This window comes from Pelodiscus sinensis, chromosome 24 (assembly GCF_049634645.1).
Source record: "Pelodiscus sinensis isolate JC-2024 chromosome 24, ASM4963464v1, whole genome shotgun sequence".
NCBI lineage: Eukaryota > Metazoa > Chordata > Testudines > Trionychidae > Pelodiscus > Pelodiscus sinensis.
The window spans coordinates 5,935,068-5,947,986 of record NC_134734.1 but is presented as its reverse complement, the minus strand read 5'-3'; the positions used below and the strand labels follow the sequence as shown (position 1 = coordinate 5,947,986).

General features: G+C 53.9%; 1 protein-coding gene across 2 annotated transcripts in view; it reads right to left on the bottom strand.

Annotated features, from left to right (window-relative positions):
* Positions 1-1,447: 1,447 nt before the first annotated feature.
* LOC102449199 (IgGFc-binding protein-like) overlaps positions 1,448-12,919 on the bottom strand; it is a 106,070-nt gene continuing 94,598 nt past the window's right edge. Inside the window, exons 42-48 of one of the 2 annotated variants that reach the window (XM_075907483.1) lie at positions 10,255-10,819; positions 8,530-9,125; positions 7,841-8,411; positions 7,460-7,659; positions 6,062-6,436; positions 3,344-3,630; positions 1,448-1,744 (exon numbers count right to left, since the gene is read on the bottom strand). In XM_075907483.1, coding sequence (XP_075763598.1) covers positions 1,735-1,744; positions 3,344-3,630; positions 6,062-6,436; positions 7,460-7,659; positions 7,841-8,411; positions 8,530-9,125; positions 10,255-10,819 — 2,604 coding nt within the window. In that variant the 3' untranslated portion in view covers positions 1,448-1,734. The remainder of the gene's footprint in view (positions 1,745-3,343; positions 3,631-6,061; positions 6,437-7,459; positions 7,660-7,840; positions 8,412-8,529; positions 9,126-10,254; positions 10,820-12,919) is intronic. The other variant, XM_075907484.1, reaches the window with a different exon arrangement.

Below are 12,919 nucleotides of genomic sequence, written 5' to 3'. Positions count from 1 at the left end.
CCTTTGGCCAGGGAGTGTTATGATCCACCTATTTCCAGCCACCCATGTTGCACAAGCTGGATTTACTGGACTGGGGAATGGAAGGATACTGTAATGGACAGGAGGAGTGCTGACCAGCACCCAGTAACTAAGGGGTTAAACTTGGGTAGCCAGAAGAACCATTGGGCATGTGGTGCTGAATTTTGAATTGTATAAGATTCCTTGCCTGCTTTCTTTGTGTGGGAGAGAGAAACCAGGAGTTGAGAGACACAGAATGATTTAAACCCAGACAGGACTACTATGCCTCCAAGGAATTCGGGGCATGGAAGTGGACTGAACAAAGAGAAGATTGGAAGTAAGTAAAGGGAGTGGGGAGTGAATCTAGTCACTTTCAGGGTATTTTTTCTTTATTTTGTGGTTTGGTTTGAACTACTTTGTGTGGATCTATTTACCCCTCTCCATTTACCATCTAAGCATTGTTCCCAGAGATTTTCTGTGTTTTTAATTTGTTTTCCTTACTTGCTCTGTAACATCTAGCAACCAAGTCTGCTTTCTCAAGTATCTCTTTTGTTTTGTAATAAAAGTCACTTTTGTAAGTGATTCTTGTGTCCTGGAAGGTGCAGGAGGTCTGTGTGTCGGTGTGTGTCTTCATGGCTCAGACTGAGAGGTCAGCTACCGGAGACTGCAGCTTGTTTTTCTCTTTTCAAGCTCTCTTGTGGCAGAAGAGCTTGGGGTACCCTGAGGTGGGTTCAAGTGTTTGCCCCTGGTTTTAGGGATAAAAATCGTTTGATGGCGGCAATGACCCCTCCTCCCCCGATACCTGTATATTGTGATTCTGGGGGAAGTTGTGATTCTGAGGCAAGGGTGGGTTGGGTTTTTTGAGCTCTTTGCGGGACCTCATCTTCTGCACCCTGGCTGGGGCATCTGCAATAGTTTGTGTATGTGCACTTTTGGGCAGCCCAGATTGATATCTTCATGGGTTAACAGCCCCCCACCCAGAAAAGTTTCCCCATCCCCGCTTAAGACAATAATAAGCAGCACCTAATGTGACAGCCCTTCCCCCAAGTCCCCTCCGCACACCTCCTTTTCAAAGCCCTGCCCCCACCCCACACTTATGCCCGCCCTGACCGTGTGCCACCTCTTCCTTGCAAGACCCCACCCACTGCTCACTCACATCCATGCCCTTCCCCTGCCCCCTCAGCACAGCTTGCTGCTGTGGGTGCAGACACGGACAGAGGTAAACGACGGCAGCAGATGGCGGGTCGGCTCATGGGCTGACCCCGGCAGTTGTGGGTTGGATGCAGAGCCGAGGGCTCCATGGGTTAGGCAAGGCACCTTCTGGCTCAGAGGGAGGCTGTGGTTACCCACCTTGGCACAGCTCTCCCATGGTCCCCAGGGTATCGGCAGCGTGCCTAGGACCGGCTGCCCAGCTTCCCAGCCCGCTTTGCACTGAGACATAGCCTGAGTTGCAGTTTTCCAAGGATCCTTTATTCCACTGTGGCAGCATAAAAAGGCCGTAAAGGGCGGTGTGAAGGAACCGCGCAGGCGGATTCACGTGCTACTTGAAAGCCGTTTCCCGAGAAATGCCGGAGTGGGCTGCTTCAGATCTGCCGCAAACGTCTTTGTTGACAGGTACAGAAGCGATTTCCCAGCACTGCTGGGAGCGCCGCACACACAGGAAGGCACACACTGTCACCTGCGATGAGTGACCGGCCAGCCCAGTGCAGAGAAGGGAAGGGGTGGCTCTGCCGGCTTTCAGACACTGCTAGAAGAGAAAGAGACCAAATCTTGTCCCTCCTGCTGGGCTGCCAAAGGGATCGAGCTTGACAGAACTTTTTATCCAACCACCTCAAAATATTTTAAGAGACTCCTGCCTGCCAACTGGACCGAAATCCAGTGAACTCTGTGGACACTGGGACCATCTCATCAAGAACCCAGAGTCCATACAGTGACTGAGAGCATCCGCCCTGCCTCGCACCTCACTCTAGGTTAATAAAGGTGCCAGAAGAATTGCCCCAGGGCTGGAGTAATGTAGTGCTGGTACGGGCAAGAGCTGTGCTGCCCACCTCAGAAGTCCCAGCGTATGGGCCATGCCAGGCTTGGGGCAAGAGCAGTCACCCTCATACTCTGTGTCCCTGCAGCAGTTCTGGGTGGAGCCAGGTGGTGAAGCAGCCCGTGGCTGCCCTCCTCTATGCCAGGGGCCAAAGCAGAAGCAGAGCGAAGGTGCCACAGAAAGGAATCTGAGCTACTGTCTACTCCAGCCAAGGGGGAGGCAGGTAGCCCTGGCCAGCCAAGGGGGAGGCAGGTGGCCCTGGCCAGCCAAGGGGGAGGCAGGTGGCCCTGGCCAGCCAAGGGAGAGGCAGGTGGCCCTGGCCAGCCAAGGGGGAGGCAGGTGGCCCTGGCCAGCCAAGGGGGAGGCAGGTGGCCCTGGCCAGCCAAGGGGGAGGCAGGTGGCCCTGGTCAGCCAAGGGGGAGGCAGGTAGCCCTGGCCAGCAGGTTCCAGAACACAGGTGTCGGGTGGGGGTCCCTGGCTTCCAGCCCTGAAAGTCCCTTCTTGCTTACTGACCAGGCTACGTCTACAATGCAATCAGAAGGGGAGACTGCAGCAGGGGTAGGGCTGCCTCAGTAGCTTGACAGCAGCTAACAGCCTGACCACAGGCCTGCCCCAGGCCCCAGGCAGGTACTTGTGCAGTTCTCCCAGGCTGCTGCAGCTTTGCTGCTATTTTTGGTGAGCTAGCTCACCCAACCCAGTGGAGCTATCGCTGCACATGCTGCGGTCCCACCTGGCTGAGGGGTAGACACACCCAGAGAGACCAGCCGGGCTTCTGCCCTGGGCACATGGCAGCAGCACTGGTTCATCAGAGCTGGCTGCAGCTTCAGGGCCCCTTTTCAGTCCCAGGGGGTGTACAGGCACGAGAGGCTAGAAGAAGAGCAAGACCATCTTCCCCCTCCATTCTGCACTGGGGCCCAGGGCCAGCAAGAGGGACTTCAGGCTTGGCGGGCTGGTTGGAATGTTGTTGTCACAGCTGCCACTCCAGTGAGGACGCGTTTTCACTCTGAGCTATGGGTCTGAAGGGCAGCGTCAACTCTCCTAGGACAGGTTTGGTATTTTCCATCAGACAGCCCCAACCCAGTAGTGGATTCTCCAGCACTGAAAAGGCTCCAATCCAGACTGGATGCTTTTCTAAAAGGTCTGCACCAGTCCTGGCCTGGTTACGCGGGGGCTGGACTAGAGCATCTCGGAGGCCTTCTCTCGCCTTGGAACCTGTGCAATCTAGGAACCAGGCTAAGCCCAGGAGCACACAGGCGGCGAGTGGGTGGCCAGGCTGCCCTGGAAGAAGCAGCCCTTTGAAGAGCCCCTTACCTTCTTGGGAGGTCTCGTGCCTTCCAGGCTTCAAAGACCTCTGTGATGTTCCCCACCACCTGCCCACTGGGCAGCCGCAGGTCATCGGAGTCATCACCATTGAAGTTCCCACAAGGTGCACACAGCTCGTTGGCCAGGCTCTGGCTGACTGTCACCGTCACCTCCCCGCTCAGGCTGAACAGGATCTTTATTCTGGAGCCCTGGACAATCATGATGGTGCCCTGAGACTCGCTCACAGACAGAGTTTTGGACAACATCACCGGGAACTGCTTTTGGTGACCTCTCACCTGGAAGGCACAGACGGGAGATCAGAGAAAACCTGGGCTTTGTGAGAGGGAGTCTAGTGTCTGCAGGCCCCATTATGAGACAGTGGGGCCCATATAACACAGCAGGGGGTGCTGATTCTTTGGGCCAGCGCAACAGGTCCCTGATCACAGGTGGGTGGGGCCCGTGTCCTGCTGTGTGTCTATGCAGTGCCCCGCACAATGGGGCCCTGATAACAGGTGGGTGGGGCCCGTGTCTTGCTGTGTGTCTATGCAGTGCCCCGCACAATGGGGCCCTGATCACAGGTGGGTGGGGCCCGTGTCTTGCTGTGTGTCTATGCAGTGCCCCGCACAATGGGGCCCTGATCACAGGTGGGTGGGGCCCGTGTCCTGCTGTGTGTCTATGCAGTGCCCCGCACAATGGGGCCCTGATCACAGGTGGGTGGGGCCCGTGTCCTGCTGTGTGTCTATGCAGTGCCCCGCAAAATGGGGCCCTGATCACAGGTGGGTGGGGCCCGTGTCCTGCTGTGTGTCTATGCAGTGCCCCGCACAATGGGGCCCTGATCACAGGTGGGTGGGGCCCGTGTCCTGCTGTGTGTCTATGCAGTGCCCCGCACAATGGGGCCCTGATCACAGGTGGGTGGGGCCCGTGTCCTGCTGTGTGTCTATGCAGTGCCTAGCACAATGGGGCCCTGATAACAGGTGGGTGGGGCCCGTGTCCTGCTGTGTGTCTATGCAGTGCCCCGCAAAATGGGGCCCTGATAACAGGTGGGTGGGGCCCGTGTCTTGCTGTGTGTCTATGCAGTGCCCCGCAAAATGGGGCCCTGATCACAGGTGGGTGGGGCCCGTGTCCTGCTGTGTGTCTATGCAGTGCCCCGCACAATGGGGCCCTGATCACAGGTGGGTGGGGCCCGTGTCCTGCTGTGTGTCTATGCAGTGCCCCGCACAATGGGGCCCTGATCACAGGTGGGTGGGGCCCGTGTCTTGCTGTGTGTCTATGCAGTGCCCCGCACAATGGGGCCCTGATCACAGGTGGGTGGGGCCCGTGTCTTGCTGTGTGTCTATGCAGTGCCCCGCAAAATGGGGCCCTGATCACAGGTGGGTGGGGCCCGTGTCTTGCTGTGTGTCTATGCAGTGCCCCGCAAAATGGGGCCCTGATCACAGGTGGGTGGGGCCCGTGTCCTGCTGTGTGTCTATGCAGTGCCTAGCACAATGGGGCCCTGATCACAGGTGGGTGGGGCCCGTGTCTTGCTGTGTGTCTATGCAGTGCCTAGTACAATGGGGCCCTGATCACAAGTGGGCCCCCACTGTGCTTCCATACTTGGGACTCCTTATTCCCAGTCTCCCTCCCCTACTGTGATAGAAATAAGGCTGGGCAGAGAATATATAATGGTCCCCAGAGTGTATTCCTTCAGTCCTTGGAGCCACGCTCAAAGCAGGATTGTTTTGGGGGTTGTGAATACCCAAGGAGGGAGGAAATGGTTTTCTAGTACTCCCATGATTTTTCAAGAGTTTGAAATGTTTTTTATCCTGAATTAGTACAGAAAGTCTTCAAAATGTTCACAAGCAAGAGACTGTGCTTGTTGTTGCTGTTACAGCTCAGTCAAAATGGTTTGTTTCAGTAAAGTGGTGCCGTTTCTGTTTTGACCTTTCCTGTTAACTGGTTTGTGAACTAGCTCACCAATGGTTTGAGCACAAAGCTGCTATTCTATATGAAAAACCAGAATTATTCATTTTGAAAATACCAAAATGTTTCATTTTGACCATTTCAGATCTTGTCCAGAGGGGTTGGGTTTGTTTGTTCATTCGGGGCCTTCATCAAATCCAACCTGCTTCAGGAAAAGTTCTGGGTTCAGCAAATACGTATTTTCTGTCCAAAAAACAATGCCAGAAATCCTGCCCACAACACAGACATGCATGCTTCACTCTCCATTTCCAGCTGGGACCAGGACTAGATCTACTCAAAGCACCATCCTGAGCCCCAGCTCTCACCCACTTAGCAAAGGCGAGGGGTCTCCTCGGACAACGCTCGCGCCAGGGGTCGAGTGGTTAAAATGACTAAACAAAAGTCTTCTCTTCAATCCAGATCCCTAGAGCTACTGCAGGTGAGCCTGCTGGTGTGCTAGGAACAGCCTTTATATTGGCGCAGTGCAGCCTGGCCATTAGAGGAGGTGAGGAGTTCAGGCTCCTCGCTCCATGTGGTGCTTAATCCATTGGTGATGAGTGGCTAAGGTTCAGAACGGAAGGGTTCTAGGCCCACCTCTCAGAGGGTGGGGTGAGGGTCCAGGAGGTTAGTGCTGGGGGCTGGGACTCCTGTATTAGTGGCTACTTCAGGGTCCTAAGAGGAGTCCCGCACTCAATTTCCAGCGTAACATGTGACTTTGGGCAGATCACTCCTCCCCCAGATTTTTGCTCTCTCCTTGGATTAGGCTGTGCTAACCCAGCTTCCTCTTACCCAGACCTCCTTTTTCTTATTGATATGGATAAGACCCTCATCGAAGAAAACGTAGATGCCTTCTGGAGTTGCCAAGTCATCTCCTCTGAACACAATAACCACCATCCGGAACCAGGGGAGGTTGGTCCCTTCGCAGAGGGAAGTCAGCTCATAGGCCCCATCAAGGAGGACTTTCCTTGTGACACCATCGAAGGAGGTGAACCATGCTCCCGGGGCCAGTGTGCACCGGCCCATCTGCTGCACACAGCTGCGCATCCCATTCCTGACCATGCATTCCTCCTCTTGGGTGCACTGGGACTCCTCACAGACAACCTCGCCTGAGGCCTGGCAGGTGCATATCTCGGAGCAGCCACTGGAGACAAAGCTCTCCCCAGCCTGTAGGGAAAGACCCAGACAGCTTTGCTTAGGGAATGCAAAGGGAGTCACACCCAGCAGGAGAGACTGGAAGCAGCAGTATACAGAGCTGTGGGAGGACCAATGGAGACAAGCAGTCAGGAATGTTGACCACAAAGAGAGCAAGGTGCAGGATTGACAGGCCTCCAGACTGAGGTTCACTAACTTCCCCCCCACCCTCGCACACACACAACAATGCCCCTGCCCAAGGGTCAGCTGCAGTGGTGATTTTCACGTGCAAGGCAGATTTTCCTACCAGAGCTTTTCTTTACACACAGTCAATGTTCTTGTTTCCCAGGAGCCAGAGTAGAGGGGAAGGGCCTCATACTCCACCCACTGAACTAAGGCTATGTCAGAGCTGGGCCCCAGGAGGGGAAGACCCCATATTGCTTTCCCCATCCTCCTCAGCCAACTAATCCTGGATCAGAGTCAGACACCTCGTCCCATGTCCCATTCCCTGCACATTTGCTCAGGCGCCAGCCTGCCATACCGTTTCATTCCTGCATGGTCCAGCTGTCACTTAAATGTCCTGTAAACAAACTACATCTCAGTACTGTACCTGGATATGTGTGTACGGCTCTGATCTGACCCCAAGGGAGTCACGTTACAGACCAGGTGATTGGGGAGTTCCCTAGATCAGTCCACCGAGACTGCAGGGGCGACCACGCAGAGCCAAGGAAACCCAGACACCTGGCTCCCCCACAGGATGCTCCGGGCTCCATGTAACACTGGGAAAGGAGCTTCTGGGGGCAGCTGCTGCTTTGGTTGTTCCAGCCCTGCCATCCCTCTAGTAGAATCAATGGGACTCACATTTCCTAGGCACCGCTGCCCTGAGCACAGACGAAGCCGCAGGGGGGCTTTGCCAGCAGGAAATGCTTCTCGGTTTTCGGTACAACCGCACAGAACATGCTGCTTTGCAATCATTCTAACCCCCACTGGAATCCTACCGCCAGAGGAGAAGGGCAGCACCAGAGAGGCCCAATGGATCAATTACCCAGCACCCACCTTGATGTAGCGTCCATTGTGCACACAGCCACACTTGTCCATGGAGACGCACACCCCCCCATCAGACACATACTCTGGATCACATAAGCAGCCTTCAAAGCACTTCCCGGTGCAGCGGACAGGGGCGAACAAGCTAGCGCAGGTGAAATCACAGGACCTGGTGCACAGCTCATAGTGGCTGTTGGCCGGGCAGGCCAGGGCTGGAGAGAGAGAAGAAAGTTACAATCATCTCAGACAGAAAGCCAGGTTGAGCTGAGCTCTCCCACCAAAACAGAGAGAGGACATGACTTAGTCTGGAGAGGCACTGGGGGGTGGGTACCACAAGAACCACAGCAAATATGGCTACTGAAGTACAGACTGTGGATTGTCCTGTAGACTCACGGCAGAAGGAGGCCGTTCTCCAGGTCTTGATCCTGGCCCCAGTGGCTTGACAGGCAGCCGCGTAGGCCTGCAGGCTCTGGCAGAGGGTTTCTCCCGTCCCGTTGGTGGTGCACATGTCGTGAAGACACTGGCTGAAGTACTCGGCCGGGCTGACCAGTGAGTGGCAGTCTCTGAAGGGACCTGAGGCAGCTTTGATCAGCCCACAGGAGCTCTCCGCCTGGTATGGTGCTGTCTGGGCCACATCACACGTGGGGCACTTCTCACCGCAGCCATCAGAACACAAGGCGCCCTCAATGGGCACCTTCCAAGAGGAGACAAATTCATCCACATTCTGGGTGTTCTTCACACCAGGCAGCAGGAGGTCGTCATTCTTGTCATCATTAAAATTTCCACACAGGCCACACACATGTCCCTTGTAGGTGCTGGGGATGGACACTCGGAGGTAGGTGGCAGCATCATAAAAGACTCCGAGGCCAGCGGCAGACTGCAGAATGATGTTGTTCCCCTCCTGGTTGATCCAAAGTTTCCCATCATTCGTAGCCAGCGGGAGGGTGTAGAGCTCCCCGCCAACCTGTGCCAAGAAGAGGGAAATTCACCCATCAGTGGTGGGGATTCGGTACACACACGCACACACATGCGTACACACAAGCACTAGTGCAATATAAAATTAATCTCAAACCGGGACTTACCAGAACCTTCCACTTCCTTCCCCGCTCCATGGTGATGGTGTAATCATGAACAGAGACCACCACTGTCTTCATCACAACCACATGGCCACCACCAGCACCCTCATTCTCTACCACCACGGAGAAGTTCCCCAGCCCAGAGTCACTTCTGCAGACCTTGGCTAAGGTGTAAGTGCAGGAGCCCTGGAAGTCAAGGGCCCATCCATCAAAGGCTGTGTAATGATTGCCGCCAGACACAAGGCATGTTCCATAGCCTACGGTGTGGCAGCCCAGGACTCCGTTCTTCACACCGCATTCCTCATTTACTCCACAGGAGGCCTCCCGGCACTCGATGACCCCGTTGCCCTTGCACAGGCACCGCTCCCGGCAGGAGGTGCTGGGGTAGAATTCCTCTTCTTTCTGGTAGTACCTGTCCTGGTGCACACAGCCGCACTGCGCGACGGGGACGCACTGGTCTCCACTCAGGGTGAATCCAGTATCACAGAAACACCCTTCAGCACAGGGCTCCTCACACCGATGCAGAGCCCACGTGCTGTGGCAGGTGGTAGGGCAGCTGGTTCCACAGAGCTCGTAGTGAGAGTTAAGGGGGCAGGTGGGTTCTGAAAAAAGAGTTGGAGAAAACTGAAATATCAGTGTGAGGCGAAGCTGGTTGAACTCACCCCCCCCCCCCTTCCCCTTGCTTAGTGGTGTAGAAAGTCTCCTTTTCATGTCTGTGAGGATGTTTAAAGCAAGAAAATGAGAATCAGGACTCCTGGTCCTAGCCTTGTCTCTGAAAAGCACGCTCTAGTTGGCCATTAGAACGCCTGGGTCCCATTCCAATCGGGGGGAGGAAGGGCCACCTCTCCACTGGAAGAGCAGGAATCTGCATTATGTTGCCAGCAGGGGGCTCAGAACTCCTGGGTTCTTTCCCTAGCTCTGCTACTTACTGATGAAGGATCCCTTTGGCCAAATCCTCCCCATGAAAGACACCAGTCATTCCTGCCTTGCAGTAAATTACAAGATTCGTGAATGCCTATCATAGACTCAAAGACTCATAGAATCCTAGGGTTGGAAGAGACCTCTGGAGTCACTGAGTCCAGGCCCCTGCCCACAGCAGGACCAACCCCAACTAAATCATCCCAGCCAAGGCTTTGTCAAGCCTTGCCTTAAACACCAAAGTAGTAATTCAGTTTACTCTGGGAAGGCGAAGTATAAGACTGGGTCTACATTACAGACTCCCATAGGTAAATACACCATGCAGGAATGTGGAAAATCCACACCCACCACCAACCAACCTCCTGGTCTAAACAGCGCTATGGCAACAAAAGGGCTTCTTCCGTTGCCATAACTACTGTTTCTGGAGGAGGTGAATTAACTACACCCTTGGGAGAAGCTCTCTAATCAGCAGAGACAGCATCTTCACTGAGCATTCCAGTACCACAGCTGCGTCGGTGCAGCTGTGGTGCTGTAAGTGTGGATGAAGCCATGAAAATACCGGAAACAGAACAGATCGGCTCTAAGCGAAAGTTTCCAGGCACATCTAAGCTTTAAATAATGCAACACAGAATGAAAAAATATTTCAGAGACCGTATACATTTTAATCACACGGTGAAAATGTCGAGGCCTAGAAGCTGTAGCAACCATATTGTACCCTGTGAAGTAAACAGTTCTGACCTCGCCCTGCCGAGGGCACTGGTGCACATGTGCAACAGCCAGACCCTAAAGCAGACTATAGTAGGCGACACTTACTGCAGAAGGAGGCCGATCTCCACTGCCCTGTCGGGATGCCCCGGGCCTGGCAGGCCATCACGTAGGCGCTGATCGCGCTGCACAGAAAGTCATGGTGACCCTTGTACTGGCAGGTGTCAAAGGCACAGTCGTCGAAGTAGGGGGTGGGGTCGACGGCCCCATGGCACTGACTGAACGGCCCATCCCCTCTGGCGAGGACCCCGCAGTACTGCTCTCCCCTGTAGGTTTGTCTCTGAGCCTCGCTGCAGACTGAGCAGTCCCCGGTGCAACTAGCCGAGCAGCCTGGGACCTCCCCCACCTTCCAGCTGTCGGCGAACTGAACCTCATCAGCTGTCCGAGTTCCATCCTTCATGGTCAGATCGTCACTGGGGTCCTGATTGGCATTGCCGCAGAGCCCGCAGACGGCGCCGGCGTAGCTGCTGGGTATGATGACCCTGGCGTAGCTGTACCAGTCGAAGCTCACTCTCAGGTCAAAGTCAGTCTTGATGAAACCATGGACACCACTGATGTAGGCTTTGAATTTGTTCTTCTGGGAGAAGGGCAGGTCCACAAAGACACCATCCACCTGGAAAATATATAATAGAGATTGTCAAGGATTTGATTCAGCCTGACATAATTCCATTGAGCTGCCAGACATGGCCTGGCTCCATCGTAGAGGATAACCTAGTGTGTTAATATTTCATCCCATTGCCCTTCACGGAGAGCTTTTCCCTTTTCTAAAGCTCCTTCTCGCCAAGAGTGCTACACAGCTAATGTATTAAAGACTAGAGGTGGGTAGAAAATCTCACACAAAGGACACACTTGCTGATAAATGCAGTTTTCTTCAACCAGAAATCATGTCCTCGTAGAATAACAATTGGTGGGATAGCTGAGATGGGAAAAGGCAGGCTGGATGCCATGGGACACATGCAGGAGTAGTTTCTACAATTACGTTCAGCCCGGTCGTTAGGGCATTCACCTGGGATGCAGTATGCCTGGATGCATCCCCCTCCCCTGCCTTATAACAAGCAGGATTGAACTGCGGTATCACATTTAACACCAGAGTGAGCTAAACCCCCGGGGGCTAGGTTGGCTTCATTACAGTGTTCAGGGGGTAGATTTTTCACACCCTGGAAAGACGTAGCATTAATATGAAATATAGAATCTTAGAATCCTAGAATCCCAGGACAGGAAGAGACCTCAGGAGGCATCGAGTCCAGCCCCCTGCCCAAAGCAGGACCAATCCCAACTTTTTAAATCAACCCAGCCAGGGCATTGTCAAGCCGAGACTTAAACACCTCCAGGGATGGAGATTCCACCCCCTCCCTAGGGAACCCATTCCAGTGCTTCCCCACCCTCCTAGTGAAATCGTTTTTCCTAACATCCAACCTAGACCTCCCCCACTGCAACTTGAGACCATTGCTCCTTGTTCTGCCATTGTCACTACTGAGAACAGCCTCTCTCCATCCTCTTTGGAACCCCCCTTCAGGAAGTTGAAGGCTGCTATCAAATCCCCCCTCACTCTTCTCTTCTGCAGACTAAATAAGCCCAAATCCCTCATCCTTTCCTCATAGGTCATGTGCTCCAGCCCCCTCATCATTAGTGCAGGACTCTACAGTTGTCCTTGTTGAACCTCATCAGATTTCTTTTGGCCAAACCCTCCAATGTGTCTAGGTCACTCTGGACCCTATCCCTGCTCTCCAATGTATCTTCCTCTCCCCCTAGCTTAGTGTGATCTGTGGACTTGCTGAGGGTGCAATCCATCCCCTCATTCAGTTAATTAATAATGATATTGAAGAAAAGTGGCCCCAGAACTGATCCTTGGGGCACTCCGCTAGAAACTGACTGTCAACCAGACATCGAGCCGTTGTTCACTACCCGTTGAGCCCGACAATCTAACCAGCTTTCTATCTACCTTATAGTCCATATATATAAGCAAAGCCAAATAAAAGCCAAGCCTCCCTCCAAATATCCCATAGTTCCGTAGCTAGGGGATGATCCAGAAATTCAAATTCCTTCTTTGCAGTGAGCCAAAGGAGGAATGGAATCCAGGTCTTCCCCATCTCAGGGGAGTGCTCAAGCACTGGCCCACAGAGAGTGGTTAGCGGGGCGGGCAGTTGTGGGAATCTAGCCTGTCATTTCCTTTGCTGTGTGGTTTTAAATGGCCAGAAACAAAAGCTTCCTTTTAGGCTGGATGGAATGTTTCCTTTGACTCAAAAGAGAATTGTTGTCAGCATTTCCAGAACCAGCAGTGAATCAAAGGCCTGTTATTCACCAAGCTCCACTCCCCACACCCCGTGAAGTGACTTGCTGGGGAAATCAGCCAGGCCTACACTAAACCCTTACCTCAGTGTAATCGCATTACTTGGAGCATGAACACCTCTGCCCACACAACTCAGTCACACTGAGCTAACAGGCAGCATAGTGAGTGCTTTGCTGACCGAGCATTTCTCCTGGCCACAGAACCACTGCCTCTTGTGGAGGGGGATTAACTACCCCAGCTGGAGAAGGTCTCCTGTCCACATAGTAGCATCTTCATGGAAGTGCTACAACAGGGCAGCTGCTTCGGTGCAGCGTTTCCATTGGAGCCCTGCTCACAGAGGCACAAAGACAGGAAGCGACTTGACCTAGATTGTTGGTCAGGGGCACAGGAAGGAACAAAATCCAAAATGTCTCACATCAGACC